The 19,680-nt window shown below is 40.6% G+C and overlaps 2 protein-coding genes across 2 annotated transcripts; one reads left to right on the forward strand and one right to left on the reverse strand.

The window, feature by feature from the left end:
- Positions 1-2: 2 nt before the first annotated feature.
- On the reverse strand, positions 3-6,461 carry LOC139201312 (charged multivesicular body protein 4b-like). Its single transcript, XM_070830592.1, has 6 exons — positions 6,275-6,461; positions 4,984-5,080; positions 4,403-4,520; positions 3,996-4,122; positions 964-1,136; positions 3-89 (listed from the first exon to the last, which is right to left on the reverse strand). The coding sequence occupies exons 1-6, from the start codon at positions 6,459-6,461 to the stop codon at positions 3-5; spliced, it is 789 nt and encodes a 262-aa protein (XP_070686693.1).
- Positions 6,462-7,855: 1,394 nt separating this feature from the next.
- Positions 7,856-15,693, forward strand: chmp1a (charged multivesicular body protein 1A). Its single transcript, XM_070830276.1, has 7 exons — positions 7,856-7,974; positions 8,708-8,727; positions 8,827-8,904; positions 11,285-11,431; positions 11,611-11,739; positions 11,984-12,177; positions 13,837-15,693. The coding sequence occupies exons 1-7, from the start codon at positions 7,968-7,970 to the stop codon at positions 13,856-13,858; spliced, it is 597 nt and encodes a 198-aa protein (XP_070686377.1). The 5' UTR covers positions 7,856-7,967; the 3' UTR covers positions 13,859-15,693.
- Positions 15,694-19,680: the final 3,987 nt, after the last annotated feature.

The following is a 19,680-nucleotide window of genomic DNA, read 5'->3' on the forward strand; positions in this document are numbered from 1 at the left end:
AGTCAGGCCACCAGCAGGCCGACAGAGGGCTTTCCCGGAGTTTTTACAGGGGGAGACACCGTGTGCTTCTGCAGCCCTGAGGCCGAAGACTGCGATACAAAGAGAGAGAGAAGGACAAATACGGCCGTTTTTAAACAATTGATGATAAGACAGTAATGTATAGTCACATTAGTCCTCACATCGCGCACCATGTAATGTACACGGAGTGAGTAAGCACAGCAGTAGTGGTTGGACTTAAAGGGCTACTCCGGGAATTTAGTATTACACTTAAGGTGGAAGACTGTTTGATTATTTGTTTCACATTCAGATAAGTAAACTGATGTTTATGTGTGAGATTAGAGAACTTGCTCCTGAGGTGCCTCTAAATATGATGCAGTGTGAAGGATTTCAACACTTGTTCCCAGCCTTGTTGTTGTGATGCTCCCCCACAGCCCTGTCAGACCAGGCACCCGCCCAGATGTGTTCCACATGTGTTCATTTGAGTTTAAACTGTTTTTAGCTTGGTTAGGTCAAGTATTCTTATTAAACTTCTGCTTCATAAAATGACCACTTGGAGAGGCAGAAGCTGGACATTTCAAGCACTCATCCATTATTTTTGCTATTTCAACCATTCACCAAACGTGTTAACTAGTTTTCACACACTCTCAATCACACCATTTACATTTTTCTTCCTTGGATCATGAATTCTGTTTTGTCAAATCAGTTGAGCGCCCGTATGGTTTTCCCCTGTACACCCTGGTGACTGCAGAGGTACGAGGGGTACATATGTACTACTGTGGTAGTACATACAGGGCCACTGTAGTACATACTGTAGTTACTGCTACTTCAATGATTGGAATCTTTCTTCCACTTCTGTTTATAATTTCAGAGTTTTGCGGCTCTCTCCTCCACAGTTTGACTCCCACTTTACCTTCTGTGGTGGCACATGTTGAGTTACTGTTTTTTCGCGAGTTTCCTTCCCACCACAATGGGTGTGGAAGAAGGCCTCCGCTCTTTGACAGCATCTGCTATGGTCATTTTGGAGTCTGAGGCGTATATGTCTTCTCGTGACGGAGCTGTGATGATGATGATAGGATAGCGTGGTGATGAGTTCGCTGGATCGGACTCAGTGTTGGACTGTGATGAGGGAGAGGTCTCTGTAACAGACGGAGAAAATGACTCTGAAGATACACATTGTAGTAGTCAGATATACACTACAGTGCCAGTGACATAGTAAAACTTAGTGAAGGTTTAAAAAGGTCAGAAACCCAGTAAACTTGTGAAAGGTGTTCTTTACCAACAGCCCATCTACACCAGCCTCTACTTTAGTTCCTGTCTAGTAAACTTTTTCCTCACAGGTATACAAGTAAGCACTGGCCTGTCATTGGCCTGGGACTGACCTGCAAGTAAACCTGCTGACTAGAGGATTTCCAGCAGAGAGAGAGAGAGAGAGAGAGAGAGAGAGAGAGAGAGAGAGTGTGTGTGTGTGTGTGTGTGTGTGTGTCTGTGTGCAAGTCAGTGTTTCGGTTTGGAATGAGGAGCAGCAGCACCTTTAAATTGGATTGCACTAATTTCTTAAGAGTGTTAGGGCTGCGTTTATATCATATTAGTAGTACATCGAGGAACAATGGTTATTATTAACAATGATTATCATCGTCAATAATCAACTATTTGCTATCTTATTATAGTCAGCTGCTTGACAATAAGGCACTAGACATTTTAACAGTGCTGAACATAACCCTGATGGTAGATGAGGGTGCCCAGTTACAAACAAACATCATCATGAAGAGGGCTTGGTGTACAAATGTTAGTGTAGCTGCTTTGTCTGCATGGTTTTTACTAATCCTGATGACACAAGTACTCCTCTGCACTTCTGTCTCAGGGGACATAACATATCTAACATCTGCACTGGTGATAGATATCAAATGTCAAGTGAATTCTTAACTTGATATCAGGATTGTGTAGCCATGTTCGAGTAAACATACAGTTTATGTACCGATTTACCTCCCCTGCCCTTCAGCACAGAATAACGTTCAGAATTTGGATACAGTTATATTTATTCTTAAAGCAGCGATCCTTAAATCCAATCGATAGCAATCAAAAGCTTACAAATTGATAATATCAGTCTGTTTCATCCCCACCTGAATCTTCCTTCTGGCTTGCTCCAGACCCCATTGGCTTCAGTCAGCTGTTGTACAGTCCTTACATGTCCACATACACAATGATCACATTTTGGTCAGTCTATGCTACAACACATTTACAGTCTGCATTTAAGAGCCTGTTTTTTGTCTGGGACTGCTGCTTCTGCTAATCCTCCTGTCCCTCTCCCTGTCTCTGCCACTCCCTCTGTTTCATCGCTCGCTCTGTCTGAGTGACAGACTCTAATCCTGTGCAGTTGCTCACAGCAGTAGTACGAGACAGTGGATTTAAAGTGCAAGTAGGGACAGATCGCCACAGTAACAGCAGTTGGTTATGTACTGTGTTTAGTGATTGGCACAGTTTTATCATTTTATATATAATCTCCAGCAGGTGGAATTTTACAGCATTTAACAGCTGCTCACACCTCAATGAAACAGTTAAGATAAGTGCACAAGAATATGACACCCTCAAAAGGGATATTTTCAATAATGTGGGCTCTTACATGTAAAATCTGCTGCTAATTCTGCCACCACAGTTTCTATTTTCAGAGGTTTTGGTTCTCCCTCCACCAGAGTTTCACTCCCAGTTTAGTCTCTAAAGGCAGGTTGAGTTACTTAGTTTATTCTCCACTAAAAAGATGTGGGAGAAGGCTTCCATTCTTTATTGGCATCAGCTGTGGTCGTGGTGGACGGTGAGGCACATTTGTCTTCTTGTGATCGAGCTGTTATGAGGGTGGCAGGTGGACATGAAGAGGAGTCAGCTGGACCTGACTAAGGGTTGGACTCATTACAAGAGTGTACTACTAGTACACCACTTTATAGTGTCTCTGTTTTCCCTGTTCAGTATATTAAGATGCTATATGATGGTATAGCCTTTGTCCAAGAAAGAGCAAGTCACACTTCAATATGCTTAATCAATCCATATCAGCATAATTTTAAATCGGAAGATTGTAGTTTCAAACTTTAAAAATGAAGGCTCACTCTGACAAATATATGTTATATGTTAATACTACTACTGAAATAGAGCCCAACGTGACCAGTTCCTTTTGAGTACAACCACTTTGGCCCTAGCCCTAGCTTAAAATGTTCATGTTGTGGATTTACTATTTAAATTCTGTGTACAAATCAATGTCTCTCGCTGAATGCTGTTATTAAGGTGTTATATGAGTGTTTATTTTTGTAACATTAAGCAATTTGAAGCAAAAACTCTAGACAGCCAACAGGATGAAGGCCAGCACTCTGTTTCACAAAGCCTTAATTAATATATATATATATATATATATATATATATATATATATATATTCATATATAAACAAGACTACAATATAAGTCCTGTATTTTCCCTGTGCATTACATTAAAGTGCTGTGACTGCAACTTTGCTATAAAGAGAAGACAGTCCAACGTCCATGCAAACATAAAACACTCATGAACAATAATGTATCATTTCTTTTCTGGCTATTTATTCCATCCTACACTGTCCTCTTTTCTTTCTAAGGCCAGTGTGTTGTGGCTGATGGTGTTTATACAGGTTCATTCGCCCAGCGCCGGAGATACTCTAAAGCATCCTCAACTTCATCTTCCTCCGTCTTAGCTTTGTGGAAGAAAAAACGAAAAAACTGTGAGCAATTTGCATGGATTGGTTAATACAGCAGCCAAATAAATGTTAGGTTTTGTTGTTACCATCAGCTTTCCAATTACCTTGGAGTTGAATTTAAGTTGGCCGCTGCAACATTAGCACCACAAAATGCACACTTTACATCAGCTATAAATAGCTTCATTTTTAACTTGACCCAGGATCTATGGAGAGGCAAGTCCCCTGCCTTACCACTAAGCTAACCCACTACGTTTTTTGAACCAGTTCTTCTTCAGTTCTTACCAGGAAGCGAAGGTGATGCAGTGGATGACACAATGGGACAAGGGCCTCTCTCCTCCATTCTGTCATTCTCAAGTAGACTCTCATCCAGATTCTTCTCCAGCCTCTCCAGCTCTGCCAGCAGCTCATCCTGAGATAAACACACACACCACCAAAAATCTCAACAAGATCACCACACACTATATAAGTCAAGTCTGTTGTTAGAAATCCATCCCAGGATGGCTGCATGGGCAACATGGGTGATATGGTAGAAATCAGTCTAAAGATATGAAGAACCCTTTTTTGTTATCAATATACATCATGATATAGAGAATGACTGATTGGTATGAAAATATAAAAAGACTAATGTGCATCCCAGAAGTCACACTAACATTAAAAAGACATAAATATAAGAAATACCGTCGTTGCACCTCATCAAACTCCACTCCAAAGCTAACAGATGTGCCGAGGGTGTCAGACGTGTCTTGAGCCCCATCCTGCTCCTCTGGAATGTCCTTGATCAGGTCATTCACATTGTTGATAAGATCTCTGAAACAGCCAGCAGAAAGTTCCTGTCTCAGTTAAAATTTTAAAAACTCTGTTAGCAACAAGGGGATGTTATCACATTTGCTGTGAGATGGATCCAAAGTTACTACACGTCATTACACAGCCTTGGTGATATCTCCATTCTGATTGGTCAATTACAGCATTCTACTGTCTGTTATTTCTGTATAACAGACCATTGCTATGAGCACCACTCTGATAGTGGAAGCGAGAAAATCATTTTAAAATCAAAATCAATGGATGAATAAAATCGTTTTTAAGTCAGTATCTTGTGTCACCTTGTTGATTTCTATAGTAAAAAGCCTGTACATTATCTCTTACTTATCATCCACATGCATTCACTCAGCATCAGAATGCAACATTAAAACCTGTCTCCTAAATCCTGTCTTTTAGGTATCCACACGGCATTAACTAAAAAGACCTCCTATGATCATATCTTTCCCCTTACATGTTTTCATGAGCGGACCTCATGGCATTAAAAGCACACTCAATGTACTTGAGATGTTTCTCGTACCACTTCTTTCTTCTCAACGCCTGCAGAGCCACTGGGAGGAGAGCATGGTGAGAAAGAGTACGTCAGTAGGAATGTCCTTAACACGGCAAACTGAAGATAAAAACAGACTCATTGGGGACTTTAAAGCAAAACGGCTACCTCGCAGTGATCACACAGGTAAATGTTAAGCAATGCTGTCTTACTGGCAGCTCTATTTGTTACTCATTGTTTGCATAGAACTAGTTTTCTATCTGGAATGTGTGAAAATGCAGGAGGCCTGCAGCTTTCTAGACAGAAAGCTCCATAAAACGGTAAAACGCAAAAGCAGACATATGGCAGCCTAAGATAAAGTCCTAGTTAGCAAAGTTCTCCTTATGCTGCCATATACCCTGTCGGATAAAAGAGAGATAGTAGCATTTAGTGTGAGGGAGGGCAGTGATAACCTGGCACTGCAATTTGTCAGGTAGTTCATTTGCTGGATTACACAAAAGTTATTTTATTCATAAACTGATTTTTTCAGAAAATGATCTATATTGTGAGGTTAACTGATATCGCAGTATGGCCTTAAGACAGTTTTGATTTCCCACACCTGTGCTTTTCCTCAAATAATGTGTCAGTCCTCCTGCTGGGAAAGGGTCTATTGGCATACAGACAAGAACTGTAGGCCTCCATCCAGCACTCAGTCACTGTCCTGCCTCCTCTTCCATCTTGCACTGATGTATTCATGTGACTACTCGATTGTTTGTTTGCTTACACTTCTTGTTTTTTTCAGTGAACTTTGTAAAGCACTGTCAGACAACTCTGTTGTGATATTGGGCTATACAAATTGAATTGAATTGAATTGAATTGAATTGAACTGAACTGAACTGAACTGAACTGAACTGAACTGAACTGAACTACAGGTTAAGACCTCTTTCTGTGGCCTACACTGAATGGCAGTTACAAGTGTTTCCCAGCTGCCTGTGACCAATACATGCCAAATGAAATCTAACATTAGTGCTAATAGTTTCTGTTAGCCTTAAAGAGTTTGGGTAGCATGTTACATTTAGCAGTTAGCTTGGTTAGCCATCTGCCTGCCAGCTGAATGACACATTAGCTAGCTAAATGTTTAGCGTTAGCTAGCAGTGGCATTACCTCACTTGGCTAACGCTACGTTTTAATGTTTAAGTTGTTTATAATTGTTGTATACTGCTTATGTTTTAATGTTCATCAACTCTATTTATCACCTTCCTCTCAAATATCTCACCTCTTCTGTTTTTTCTGCTGTGTTTCTTGATGAACAGAAGCTCCTGGTCAATCTTTTTCTTTAGAAATTCCTTCTTCTTGCTCAGCGACTCCCCTCTCTCTGTGAATTTGTCACGCTCCTCTTGTAAGCAGGGCTTCCTTCTCACCTTTTCCTCTCCACTGGCCTTAAATATGTTAAACAGAGACATGTCTGGGATTCAGAGTGAAACACAGAAAGTAATTCAGGCCCTGGTCTTGCGCTCAATAACCGTGTAGTTTCCCAGAACCCCGCAGCCTGCTGTTTATCCTGGAGACCACTTTCAAAAGTAACCACGTGTCCTCCTCAGCCCGCCGCTGTCACTATGACATGACTGTACAGGAGAAGACTAGAGGAGCAATGGAGGCCTTTTCCCGCCACTGCTCCACTACAGCACAGGTGGCAACGTGTTTGTGTGCAGCACCTGTATTACTATGTGCTTTCCCAAAGAGTAGGTCTGCAACAGCGTGGTTAAATCTATTAATACAATGAATATATGCAACGAGATTTAAAAAAAAAAAAAAGAAAAAAAGAATCTAAATATAATAATATTTTTTGGTTTAAGCAATGCATGGATGAAAATAAATTTTAATGTTGTTACACATCCATTATTGACACATTTAAGATGAAATGTTATGTGATGACTGATTGGAAGTGAATGGAGCACGGAGAGAATCATATATTCTTATATATTTATTGGATTAATTAGATTGGTATTAGAGACACTGAATATTAGCTGTGATCATATTCAGTGTCAGGCTTTGAGATTATGCTCAGGCGCCTTTAGAACAGGTCCAACACCATCATTAGAGTTTGAAACTGGAGAAATGCCTGAAGAAAAAGGAAAGATACAGCTTTCAGTTAATTACTGGGTTAATTTGCAAGGTTCATAGTTAAGATCATCCAACAGGCGACACACTAAAGCCTTGCTGGAAGGAGGAGGAGGAGGGAAACAAAATGTGTTGGGTGTACAGCTGCACAGAAAGCAACAGAATTGGAAATAAATACATTCTATTAATATTCTATTAATACAACTCTATTGTTAACAACAATAACCATATATATTTCCTCAATCTACTGTAGATTTATTTGCACAAGATATTTCTATTTCTTTTTATTTTTTATATTGTATACTAGTCTTATGTTATATTATTCTATTTTATATTGTACATATTTTATATTTTCATATAATGTTTCCTTTTTTCACTAGTGTTTTTGTGCCTTAAGTGCTGGTTGTCTTGTGGTGGCTGTTTGTTGTCTGTGGGGTGTCTGTCTGTACTGTGAAGGATCAATAAAGGAACTATTCTATACTTTACATTAAGGGAAAATAAGAATCAAGAGTTTATTTTGACTTAACAAACAATAAAGACATACTTTCTGTAGCAAGTAGCATATAAAGGTATATTCAGATACATGAATTTTTTATGAATTTCATAAATACAATTATTAATCACATTCCCGGTCCTCGCTCCACACCAGCTGGTGGCGGTAATGCGCCATTTCACAATAAAACGTAATGAAGAAGGAAAAAGGAGGAAGAATTTTGTTCACGTGACTGATCTTGGACCAGGAAGTGCAGCGTCAGATCCTCGGTGAGATCAAAACAAATCAAGACTAGCCTGTTGGGGAGCCGAACATCATTTTTCCTGTGATCACCTGGATTCGTACTCGTCTTGACATGGATGGTATGTTGTGTTCTCACAGCTGAACGGTCCCTCTTGATAGACGTCGCCTCTGTTGTCAGCTGTACCATCAGTCTGGTGACGGATAGCTAGCGTTAGCTTGTTAGCTTGGGTGGGTGGTTAGCCAGGGTATCTGTCAAACTAGTTGTAACTCACATTTCCTTCGTCAGTCATATCTGACTGTAGTCCCCAAATTAGTATTAATTGGCATTTTTTAACTTTAGTTAAGTTAGTTTGGTTTAGCAAACGAGTGAGGAATGTAACAGTCACCATTTAAAATGTGATGGGTGGTGCAGGCACCTCCATAGGTTTGTACTCCTGCTAACACGACGACATATCGCTGGATTATTCACTAGCTTATATCATTCCAATGGGAAATCGATTATCTTAACCACTGTATATTTATCGTCGATCCTTCATTATGTTTTTGGGACATTGTAATTGAATTATTATTAAAGAAATGAGACTAGTGTTTAAAAGTTTTCCTTTAACTGCCCCAGAGCCCCCCAGATCTAGTATTCTCCTTGATTGTATTTTTGTAATTTGTTTGTATTGGTATCTTGTATTTGCAGCATCTTCCGTCTTTGTGATTGTCTGGTACAATTTTTCTTTTTTTTACTGTTTCAGGCTGTATGTTTGTTACAGCTTTTGGATAACACATGTGCAGAGGTATTTTACTACAATCCATTATATAAACTCCATCCTCCTAACTCTGTATCTCATTGTCTCTCTACAGAAACACTCTTCCAGCTCAAGGTATGCACATGTGAAAAGGTTTGAAATAAATCGGCTTGATATAACCTGTAAAGCGGCTTATTTCTAAGTTTCCTTTGCATCTTTCTCTTTGGTTCTCAGTTCACTTCCAAACAGCTTGAGAGACTGTCCAAGAAGGCAGAGAAGGAGTCTGAGAAGGAGCAGGCTAAGGTCAAGAAGGTGAGCAAACTGGCCCAAGCTGAAGGCCAAGCCACTGGTTGACTAAGATGCACACCATATGCTGTCATCACAGTGTGTTCCACCCTAAAGCAAAATGAGAAAGGTGAATTGTTAGCAGTAGGGTTTGGTTTTTAATGTTGTATATGAAGTAGTCTAGTTAGCAGTACTCTAACTGCACTATGTTTAGCACTAGCAAACAGTCTGTTATCGTCTGCATACAGAACGTCTCCACACCATCTTTTTTCTATTGTTTTTTAATGTGCCATGTGATCTTGGCAGTTGGCCTGGTGACAATGTTTGTGCTTGTGCCACTAACTCCTTTTTCCCGACCGCCAACTTGCAGTATAAAGGTTTATCAGACAAATCCAAAGCAAGACTGAGTACATCATTAGATAATAAATCGAGTTAAAGTTAAAGATAAAAGCAAATGAAAATTTAAAAAAGCAACTTTTCCTTTTACCTCCAGTCACTGGGTAAAAGGGAGAGAAAAGCCTTTACCTCTCATAAATTGATGAAAATGAATTAAAACATTTTGTAGATTTGTGTGATTTTAATGTGCCTTTTCTCATAATGTCAAATAAATGTAACTATAAATGTCTATTTGTTGTTTGCTAGCTGACCTTTTTATCGTTAACTTGTTCAAAATAAGAGCTACTTCAAAATACAGTGAAAGATAAATAGATGAGTAAAGCAAATTAAGTCTGAGCTTATTTTAGCAATGTAATCAAGGTGTAGAAAAAATGAAAATGTTCTCTTTTTCTATCCAACTGAGTGAGTATAAGATATGAATATATGAATATAAAATAGAATATTTTGTAATAATAGTTACAAAAATGTGTATATGTATTTCTTTATACACTCCCTCTTATATATAAATCACTCACAGTAATATAGATCAATATATTATGTGATATTTCCAACTTGTCTGGTAACTTTTTACTGCCCGACCAGTCAGTTATCCATGATTGGAACATTTTGTTTTGTAATCAGTCGAGGATTTATGCAGTTTCCACTGGTCAAAGAAAGGAGTGGTACATATCAATCAGCAGGGGGCAGTATAACTTCAGAATTGAAGAAGGAGTGCCTTGGGTGTGTTGTGAAAATGATGTGTCACTATTTCATTGATGGCTAACTGCTTTAAAGGTAAATTTCAAGGTAAATATTTCAGCCCTAAGGTCTTTAAGCATCTATCATCCTGTTTACATGCATGTTTGGCCTGGCGATTACAGAAGAGATGTCCAGATTACTTCTCTCACGGAACAAAGAGGTTACAACGATGCCTCGTTATCTCATCGGCCTGAGATATTTCCCTGTTGAGTCATGATGGTCACCACTTCTCATATTCCGTCTAAGAGCTCGCATGCATTTAAAATGAGGACGGAGCTTCTGCTGCTCATGCTGTTTGGTTTTATTCCTGTTGAAAGGGATTAAAGGATTATAATTGTTATTATTTTCAACTTTGTATGAGCTACACTTCAAGATTCTATCCACACAACGAGACTACTGGAAAAGAAAGCCAGAAAATGATCACTAAGAATATTAGAACAAATAAGAAAATGAATAAGTTAACAAGATCAGTGAAAATAATTATTCTCATTCTTATTATATTATTTATCTATAAAAATACTAAACACGTACTGGTAAAAGCTTCACAAAGGCAAAGAGTTGCATTCCCTTTTGGTCCAGCACAGTATTTAGTATCACCACCAGTGATGCATCCTCCCACAAGCATATTGTCCAGTTCCAGTGTTCGCTCGCTGGGGAGCAGAACACAAGAACACAAATCAGCGCCTGCAGACACATGGCCTACATTCAGTGCATGCTGACTACAAGTGGAAAAAAATACAAATAAGTTCAAATATAAGTGTGCAAGCACAAATAAATACGTGTAGCCCTCATGACCATAAGTTGTTTAATTGGCACTGCTCCTTTAGCAGATTGCTCTAGGGTTTTAGTTATATTAGTTTATACATCCATAAGCACGTAGTACAGTGTTTAACTGTGAATAGAAAAAAGCCTATTTCATATCTTTATGATTAGAATACTTCAGTCATTTGGTCAGTCTCAATAAATCAGTTGAAGACATCACTTTGGGTTCTGGTATCATCTAGTGGGCGTCTTATTATTTTTGACATGTTGCAGTCAAGGCAAAAGTATTATTAATCTTTACATAGCACTACAACAAAACCCGTCATTAGTAGCAGTGTTTATTGACTTTATTCATGAAAAAGAAATCTAAGTGTATGTACAACGTTGACACTGAAGATTACACAGTGCCGTTCCTTGTGTGTGAGCCTTTACATTTGTATACACGCACTCAGAACATTATGATAAATGAGGTTTACTAAAAGTGTTAACAGTGTCTTTGTCTCATCTCCAGGCTTTGCAACAGAAGAATGTGGAATGTGCCAGAGTTTATGCAGAAAACTCTATCCGGAAAAAAAATGAAGGTCTGAATTACCTGCGCATGTCATCTCGAATAGACGCCGTGGCCTCCAAAGTCCAGACTGCCGTCACCATGAAGGGAGTAAGTTACTCACTAAAACGTGCTGCCTTGTATTAAATGCAGTTTTACTATAGATTCAAAAACTATTCTCATTTTACCATATCACATCACTCATAAGCTTGGAAGGGTAGAAAATTTGAATTTCTTGTCTTTCCAGAATGAGACAGAAGTACATTATCATGGATTTTTTTTTCTGTCAGGTGTCTAAAAACATGGGCCAGGTGACCAAGGCCCTGGACAAAGCTCTGAGCTCCATGGATCTCCAGAAGATCTCTGCAGTCATGGATAAGTTTGAGACCCAAGTCCAGAACCTCGACGTCCACACCTCAGTGAGTGGCTGCAGGCTGTCTGCTTAGTTCTTGTATATGTGTTTTCATTGTGCTGTGGATATTTCACACAGTGTTTAGTTCATTGTAGGAACCCCTGTATGGTTGGATGTTCTACAGTTGAACTGATGAGGACTGAACAAGTCAAGTCCGATTTAAGTTGTAAAAGATCTGGTCTGCACCCTCTTGCCTGCATTTAGTTTTTTTTCCATCCCCACTCAATCTGTCTCTCTGTTTCTTACACCAGGTGATGGAGGACTCCATGAGCTCAGCAATGACACTGACGACGCCTCAAGAGCAGGTGGATGACCTGATCCACCAAATAGCAGAGGAGAGTGGCCTGGAGGTGATGGACCAGCTCAGCCAGCTGCCAGCGGGAGCCACTTCAGTGGGTGCAGAGAGCTCACGGAGCCAGGACAAAGAGGACCAGCTGTCTCGACGGTAAAGACCAGTGTCTATAAGTGATATGTGCCATCCCATAACTACTGGGCCACAGGTTAGAAGCAATAACTGTGTGTGCGGCTCATGTTTCCTAAAGCAAGCTACTGAAGCTGCTTCCCACTCTTTAGTAAACTCTTTTCATTGTCTGGAAGCAGGCTAACAAGTAGCACATGGACAATTTTGCAGTTAGAACAGGGCATGAGACCAGGAAATTAGATTTGCACAGCAAGCTCCTGACACACACACACACACACACACACACACACACACACACACACACACACACACACACACACACACACACACACACACACACACACACACACACACACACACACACACACACAGAACACTGTGTTCAGTGAAGACACTGCATCGTAATTTGGTATAAATGATCAGAAGAGTCGTGGTTTAGAAAGTAGACAGCAGTTTGTCAGGTTTTGACCAAAATAAAAACTGCCAAGTAGGAATAGTACGAATATCTGCAGATACACAATAAGACCTTTCCAGAAACCAAACAATTAGTTGAATAAATCCGTGTTAGTTGTTATATATAGAGATATATTTACTAATAGTTTTCTACAGCCATTACAACTTTGATCATAATTATAGTTCTGACTGGTCAGTGAATTAGTTGGAACAGAACTTTAATCTGTTTTTTGGGAGAGACAGTTGTGGGCTGTGATGGCCATTTCTACTACTTTCTTCTGTTTCTTACAAGCAAGTGATCAAAAGGAACACATTCAACACATTAACAGATAAAGAAAAGGATAACTGTAAGCTGTATTTCTGACTGGCGCTCCCAGCACAGGAAGAGCTGCTGATGTTGATTTCAGTGAAGCACTTTGTCGTCTGCTGTGCTTCTTCTGTGGTGGTCTCTCTCTCTGTCTAATCACAAGTTATTTCTGGAAAACATAATTGGGACACAACGCAACCTGTCAGTTTCTCATTAAGCAGGCGTTAAAACTCCGAAGTGTTGTTATCTTGTTATTGACGGGCTCCTGGCAGGAAAGCGTGTTGCCTGGTTGAAAGGGTCTGTTCCTCATTCAGACTGACAGCTTAAAGCAGTGAAGGGGGAAGTCAAGAAAAGCTCACTGTAGATTTATAATCCGTTTTTCGAAGCCCCAGTTTGGTTATGTGATCATAGCATCACACTATTCTGTTGATTGCAATTGTTAAAAAAAAAAAAAAAATACCACTGCACATTTTTATTACATTTAGCACTCACTCAGTCAAGTGAGATAAATTACATCGAAATTATGGATTTTTTTTAACTCATAAGATAAACAAATACTCTTCAAGATCCTTTTAATGTGTAAAATGTCTAAATAGTTGTTGCAAGATATGTGCTGAGCCAGGCAATTTTAAATTTTAAATGATCTTTTCAGTCGATATTACATGATCAAAGTTACATACTCACATGAGTGCACTACTATACTATGAAGACAGTGAGATAAGGTTAAAATCTTTGGGGAAAAACATTAAGAACCTGACTTCATTTGATTTTGGTGACAACTAGAGGGAGTGCCCCCCCCTCCCTCCAGCATCAGTCCACAAGACTGATACTAAGCACACTGCACCTTTTAAGGCTTGCATCTGTTTTTAGAAAAGCTCCTAACAATTAAAACTCCTCCTTTGAATTTTCCTCGTGTGTTCCAGGTTGGCTGCTCTGCGGAACTGAGAGCTCCTCCAGGAAAGGTGATGGGGTTACAGCTGTGTGGAAGCAGACGAGCGTAATGACAGCCAAGGGAGCTGTGTGTGTTTCTGTGGAACTGTTCCTACCAGGAGGACTTAATGAGCCTATTGATTACCATTACCCCGCTCTATAAATACACACACACACACACACACACACACACACAACGGCTAGACATACTGCCTGAGAAGGCATGAATCTTTCCCTGGTTCACCTTCCCGTTTCGACCCCGCTATTCCCGTTTCTGTCGTCCCATCTAATTCCCCACTGGATCTCATTTTACCTTTCGCTTTTCCTTTTTTTCTTGCTTTTAATCCCCCTCTCTCCACCCCCACCCCCACCCCCCGTTGCTACACTCCAGTTCTCAAATCAAAAGCTTTTGGGTGTGTGCTTTGTACAGAAAAGGAAACCCATTTTACAAACTGTATAATGTACAATGATAAAAATGAAAAAGTTTTAATAAGCAGTTATAGTGATTCTAAGGGAGTTGGGCCTTCCTGGCTCCCATAAGGTGCAGGCTGGGTTAAAGGTGTATCTATGTGCTGTTGTTTGGGCTCTGCCTGTCAGGAATGGTTTAAATGAATGGTTCTGTTGGGAGGAAGGAGACATTTAATGGGAACGAAATATCAGCTTTTGCACTTCTTTTTTTTTTTTTTAAGTTTAAAACAGACAGCAACATGTTGGTAATACTAACGTTCTCCTTCCTTCATCAGATCCATCCATGTATCACCTGTTTCATGACTTTGTTATAACACTGTATTCAAACAAAGGACAATCCTCAAATCTTTTGTTTCTCAGTGTCAAAATGAGGTTTTGTTATGATTTTTCGTGTGCGTTGATTGTTTCTCATGCCTGTATTCAAACTTTTTTGCTTGGAACGCCTTATTTGGGATGCAGGTGCATGCATAGGTGCTCACCCCCGCCAGTGCCTGGAGGACAGTAATGTAGACAGCGGCAAACCGAAACTCAAGACGTGGGTCAGAGCAGGAATTTTCCATTCTTCTTCCCAGCAGACAAGCCTGAGATGTCTTTGTCTTGGTCTTATCCAGCTTCACTTCAACACCGACTGTGAGGAGTGGGGGCTCCGGTTGCCATAGCTGTCATAGGTGGACATTTATCATCTCTTGAACTCTCTGTGAAGTGGGCCCCATCTTTTGGATTTGGGTGTTAGATTTTAGGTGTTGACGCTTCCCTCACGCGACACTGAAACCTCACCCTCACTGCTTTTGGAAGCTTCTTTCTCCCAAATTAAAGTAATTGTCCGCACCAGTCTCAGTCGCACCCCAAACAGTTGCAGGAGAAGACACAGTTAAGAGCAGGGATGTACATGCTGGAGCTTTTTTTTTTTTTTTTTTAATTTGATAAAGGTCTACTGCTACTCCTACTTTGCCTCGTCAACCATCTATTTGCTTCAAAGCCTAATTGTTAGTGGTTCAGGTAAATGGAGGAGATGTGCTGAAGAACAGGTGATCTTTAAAGAAGGGGTAATCAGACGGACAGTGACAGACTGGGTTCTTTCTCTTTCTCTTTCTCTCTCTCTTTGTTTTTGTTTTTTTTTCCTTCATAGCTCTGTATTGAGTTGACTGTCTCGTGCTTTGACTGGTTTTGAAGCTTCCTCCTTTGTGTGTCCAGTGTAGACGTCAGTGAGAGGACAGGCGAGCTGAAGCCACTCCTCCACCTATGACAGAAGCTCCACCCTCTGTTTTCAGTTGTTTGTCCACCGGGAGGGTTGGTTTCTACTCAGAGTTCAGCAGACTTTGCAGCACTTTTGTTTTGTATATTAATCTTGTGAAAATAAAACATTACCCTCTGTCACGGTCTTCCGTTTGACTTCAGCGGTTTGTGCGTCTAGTGCGGACGGAGAAAAGCTTAAGCTGATGTGTTCGTGCTCCTTCTTCAGTAGTGTGATGCGTCTGATCAAATTTCAAGCAACAGCATGAAGATAAAGGCTCTTTTTTTTTGTACACACTTTATCTACTTCCATGCTACTTTCCCCTACTTACTATAGATCAGTGGCCTTTTATGAGCTCTGTGCAGCACTGAGGTTTATCTTTTTTTTTTTTGCCTGTCTTTGGTTTTAAAATTCCTAACCTCTGCTCTCGTCAGCCTTGTTTCCATCAAAAAAAAGCATCGATATACCCATTGTACGCTACCTGTCCACCATCAAATAAGGGATGCAAATAGTGACTTGCTGATACAGTGGAGCACGTAGCCAAGCCAGATATTTTTCTAGGAGTTGATGGAGACCAAAAAGGAGTTAAAAGAGAGTGAACATTGGCCTCACATCAGTCGGGTGACTACAAATGAGTGTTGCTACATGTTGGCTGGATGTGGAAATGGTTGCCACAACCATTTGGTAATGGTGTTTACGACACAAATCAACTGATTACAGCTTTAATTTAGACTATTAAAGTGTAGATTTAAGTGTAATTAACAATATAGTATTTCTCCATTAGAGGGAATGAGTGGAGTGTGAACATGGATTTCTAGAGTTATGAGTTATGTCAGAAAGTGTTTTGTCGTAGTTGCACCACACTACCGACTTAGGTTTTTCATTGGCCCATGCTACACTCTTCCACCAAGTTCATTTTACTGTAATCCTGCTCACAGACAGACAAAAACACAAGCTCAGCCAAGGAGGGCTGCTTTGGTCTGAATGTGAAACAAACTTCCCTCCTTATGTCGTTCATCTGAATTTGAGTGTTTTTACAGTCCCTGTTTGTTCGCCCAAACGAGCCACTCCACCACCTCTACAGATGTGAGGTGCAGCTAGCCAGCAGCGTTAATGTGTGACTGCTCTCACCGGGGACTCCTACTCTTCTTTTTATTTTCCTCCTGTGTCACTCATTATTCTGATGACTCAGGATTAGCACAATTTTTTGCCACGGTTGAAGCATTTTCATTTTGTGCAAACACTTTGCCTCAATTAGTGCTGCCCCAAACAACAGTTCATATATATTCGCGTCTATCAGTGTCTTTGCATCGGTTCCTCACACCACCTCTGACATGTGTTTAGTTCATTCTGAACAAACCTTTGGGCAGGTGGGCTTTGAATGGGGGACTTTGTGCTCTTGCCCTCAGTGTTTATAAAATGCTGGCCACAGCCTTGTTTATGACGTACTAATGCTGTGCCATCTTGCACAGGATAACCTTGTGTGGACCGGTGCTAAATTGGCAATTCAGGACAATGCTTTTGGATTAGTCATCATGGCTGCTTATGATCTCATTTGCAACACAAGGCAGATCATAAGCGCTGCTCTCAGCCGGTTCATGAATATTCACACGGATGCAGTGTGCTCATACACAAAGGCAAATATAGGCTGCTGTGTTCTCTTGGTAAACAGTTGGAGCTGCAGCAGCAACAGCAAATATTCCTGTAATTTCTCACTGAGGCCCTTATTAGGAAAAGTGTCAAGATGGGCGGTGGTGGAATGTAACTGAGGGGCTTTTTTGCATTCCCTTTTCACTCCTCTGTCTCTCTTTCCTGCAGTCTCTCTCCTTCTCTGTTGGAGAAATAAGTCACGAGGTAAATTATCATATCATGAGTAAATGATCAGACAGCTCGGGGAGGGGAGCAGCATAAATGCTAGGCAGGAAATGTGTGTGCCTGGCAGCCCCACAACAACTGGCTGTCGCTCCATGAAATGTCAAAGACGAGGCCTAAGTGATCACCCCAGCAGGTTGTCTTGGCGCGCGCTGAGTGTTTCCACTGTGGACTCCCCCGCCTCTTCTTTTTCTGGAAGCCTTGACTTAGCCGTGCTGACAGAAGGAGGACGCACAACTCATGAAAACACAATAGATGACGAACAAGCTGTCCCAGGACTAACTTTAGCACAGCGAGCGGTGACAGTTAATATCCAGGATAAGCCTGGAGACGGGTGATAGGAGAAGGTGGTATTCTCACTGGAAGATACTGAGCCAGTGACCTCGTTGACCCTCCTGGGAAGACAACTGGAGGTTATGAATTGGAAATGACTTTTTAATATGTGAGCGACTCCGAGCAGGAGCCAGTTGCTATAAAAAGGGACGCTCACAGTGTTATGCTGACAGGGAGTTCCCCTTAAATGCCACATTCCCGAGATGGGTGGTAGTGTCAAGTTTCTGGATTGTGTCTGCTGTTTGTGTATGACAAATAAGCAACGACCTACAATGGCCTACTTGGCAGCGGGTATGTAACTGGAAACTGCTCATTGAGTGTGACTGTTGATTTTCAATAAGCATAATGGATCAGTGCCACAAGCACCGAGGGAGGAAGTATCCAGATCCTTTATTTCAGTAAAAGAACAATGCCACACTGTGAAAATCTCCACTACAAGTAAAAACCCTGCATTCTAAGCCTTACACAAGTAAACAGGTTTGATTAGAAATGGTCCCTGTCAGTATTTAGTTATAATCTAGTCTATAATGCTTTTGGAGTAATATTACTGCTGCATTAATGTGTATTACTGACATTACCAGCCTGTTTTAAGCTTTGTGACAAAGGGTTTCGCAGCAATTCCAAGGATTTTTTTAAAAGTTTATTTGGCTTCAAGACATAATGTGCTCAAACACATCATCCCTCAGTTTATCACAAACGTTTCAAGTCAGAGTCACCAAATTTGGAAACACGTGGTTTTTTGTTGGACAGGAATGGTATGAAAAAATAACTAGGAACTAAAAGCAGTGGGAGTAAAAGGAACAATATTTGCCTCTGAGATGAGGTGGAGTCTCAAGCACTCAAGTAAAGTACTAATATCTCTTGAGCTCTTCAGCACTTGAGTAAATGTACTTAGTTTCATTCGACAGCAGGTCACAGGATACTGCAGGGGTCAAACGTCGGGAAGCAGAAACTGACAGTGAAAGTGTGGGTTAAGTGGGCAATAGAGAGGACAGGTAGAATTTCCATGTTTGCAAAAGGCCATAAGAAAGACAATGGCAGCGGGGAAAGTCTGAGAATCAACATGAATACCAAACATCTCTGTGTTCAACACTGCGTCTCTATCGAGTCCTGCTCAAGTGTGACTGTGTTATTGTGTCTTCCCTTTCTGGCTATTCCGCCATTTTATTTTGGCCAGGAATTTGAATGCATGTCACCTTGTGTCAGTGTGTGATGGGTAATCCCTGCTGCCCCGCACCCCAGTGGGTACAAATCACGGTGTTCCCTCTCCCATGTGACCGCCTCTGCTCATTGGCTGAGGGACGGGGAGAGTTGACGCTTTGGGCCCCTCCGATTGGATTAATGAAGGGTTACGTCAAGCTAGTCACAGCAACCCCGAGAGAAACGGGAAGTGGAAGGAATTCTCTTTTAAAGTAAAAGCATACGGTTTTTAACAAGTACTCACTCAAGTGTCCGTTAACATTTATAAATAAGATAATGCATTAGTATTATTATATACAGTATATACAGATGTTCTCTGTTAGAATACTCCCTGGCCCCAGGTTTGCTGCGCATCATTTTTAGAAAAATAATAAAATCAAATCAAATAAAAAAATATCAGGTAAGGATTTTGTGATTGAGAGTGTTTTTCTGTTCTGATGATGAACTGGCACAGATGTATGAGCACAATTAAGGATAAATCAAACTCTTAGAAATTGATTCTGACACACAGGCACACGTTTTAGTGACACGTGTGCCAAAACATAGAGGTAGATGGTAATTAGACCCTCAGTAGTTGCTATTTTTAGTGACACTTCAGAGTGATTTTTGCAGCTAATCAAATCAAAGGCAGCTGAGCAAATGTTAAACCTGTACCCCACTGTCACCCCAGCCTCAAACCCCACCAGTAAACCAATGAAATAAAAGTTTTTATTTTGGCATTTCACGACCG

The sequence above is a fragment of the Pempheris klunzingeri genome, chromosome 5 (assembly GCF_042242105.1).
Source record: "Pempheris klunzingeri isolate RE-2024b chromosome 5, fPemKlu1.hap1, whole genome shotgun sequence".
NCBI lineage: Eukaryota > Metazoa > Chordata > Actinopteri > Acropomatiformes > Pempheridae > Pempheris > Pempheris klunzingeri.

Bases quoted from the DNA above. Each gene is read 5' to 3' on its own strand.
- LOC139201312 (XM_070830592.1), bottom strand. From the start codon at position 6,461: ATGTCTCTGTTTAACATATTTAAGGCCAGTGGAGAGGAAAAGGTGAGA. The intron at 4,521-4,983 runs GTAAGGGGAAAG...TGGCTGTTTCAG, and splicing joins AGGTCCGCTCATGAAAACAT to AGATCTTATCAACAATGTGA. The intron at 1,137-3,995 runs GTAAGAACTGAA...CGTCTGTTACAG, and splicing joins TGCATCACCTTCGCTTCCTG to AGACCTCTCCCTCATCACAG.
- chmp1a (XM_070830276.1), top strand. The intron at 8,728-8,826 runs GTATGCACATGT...TTTGGTTCTCAG, and splicing joins AAACACTCTTCCAGCTCAAG to TTCACTTCCAAACAGCTTGA. The intron at 8,905-11,284 runs GTGAGCAAACTG...TCTCATCTCCAG, and splicing joins AGCAGGCTAAGGTCAAGAAG to GCTTTGCAACAGAAGAATGT.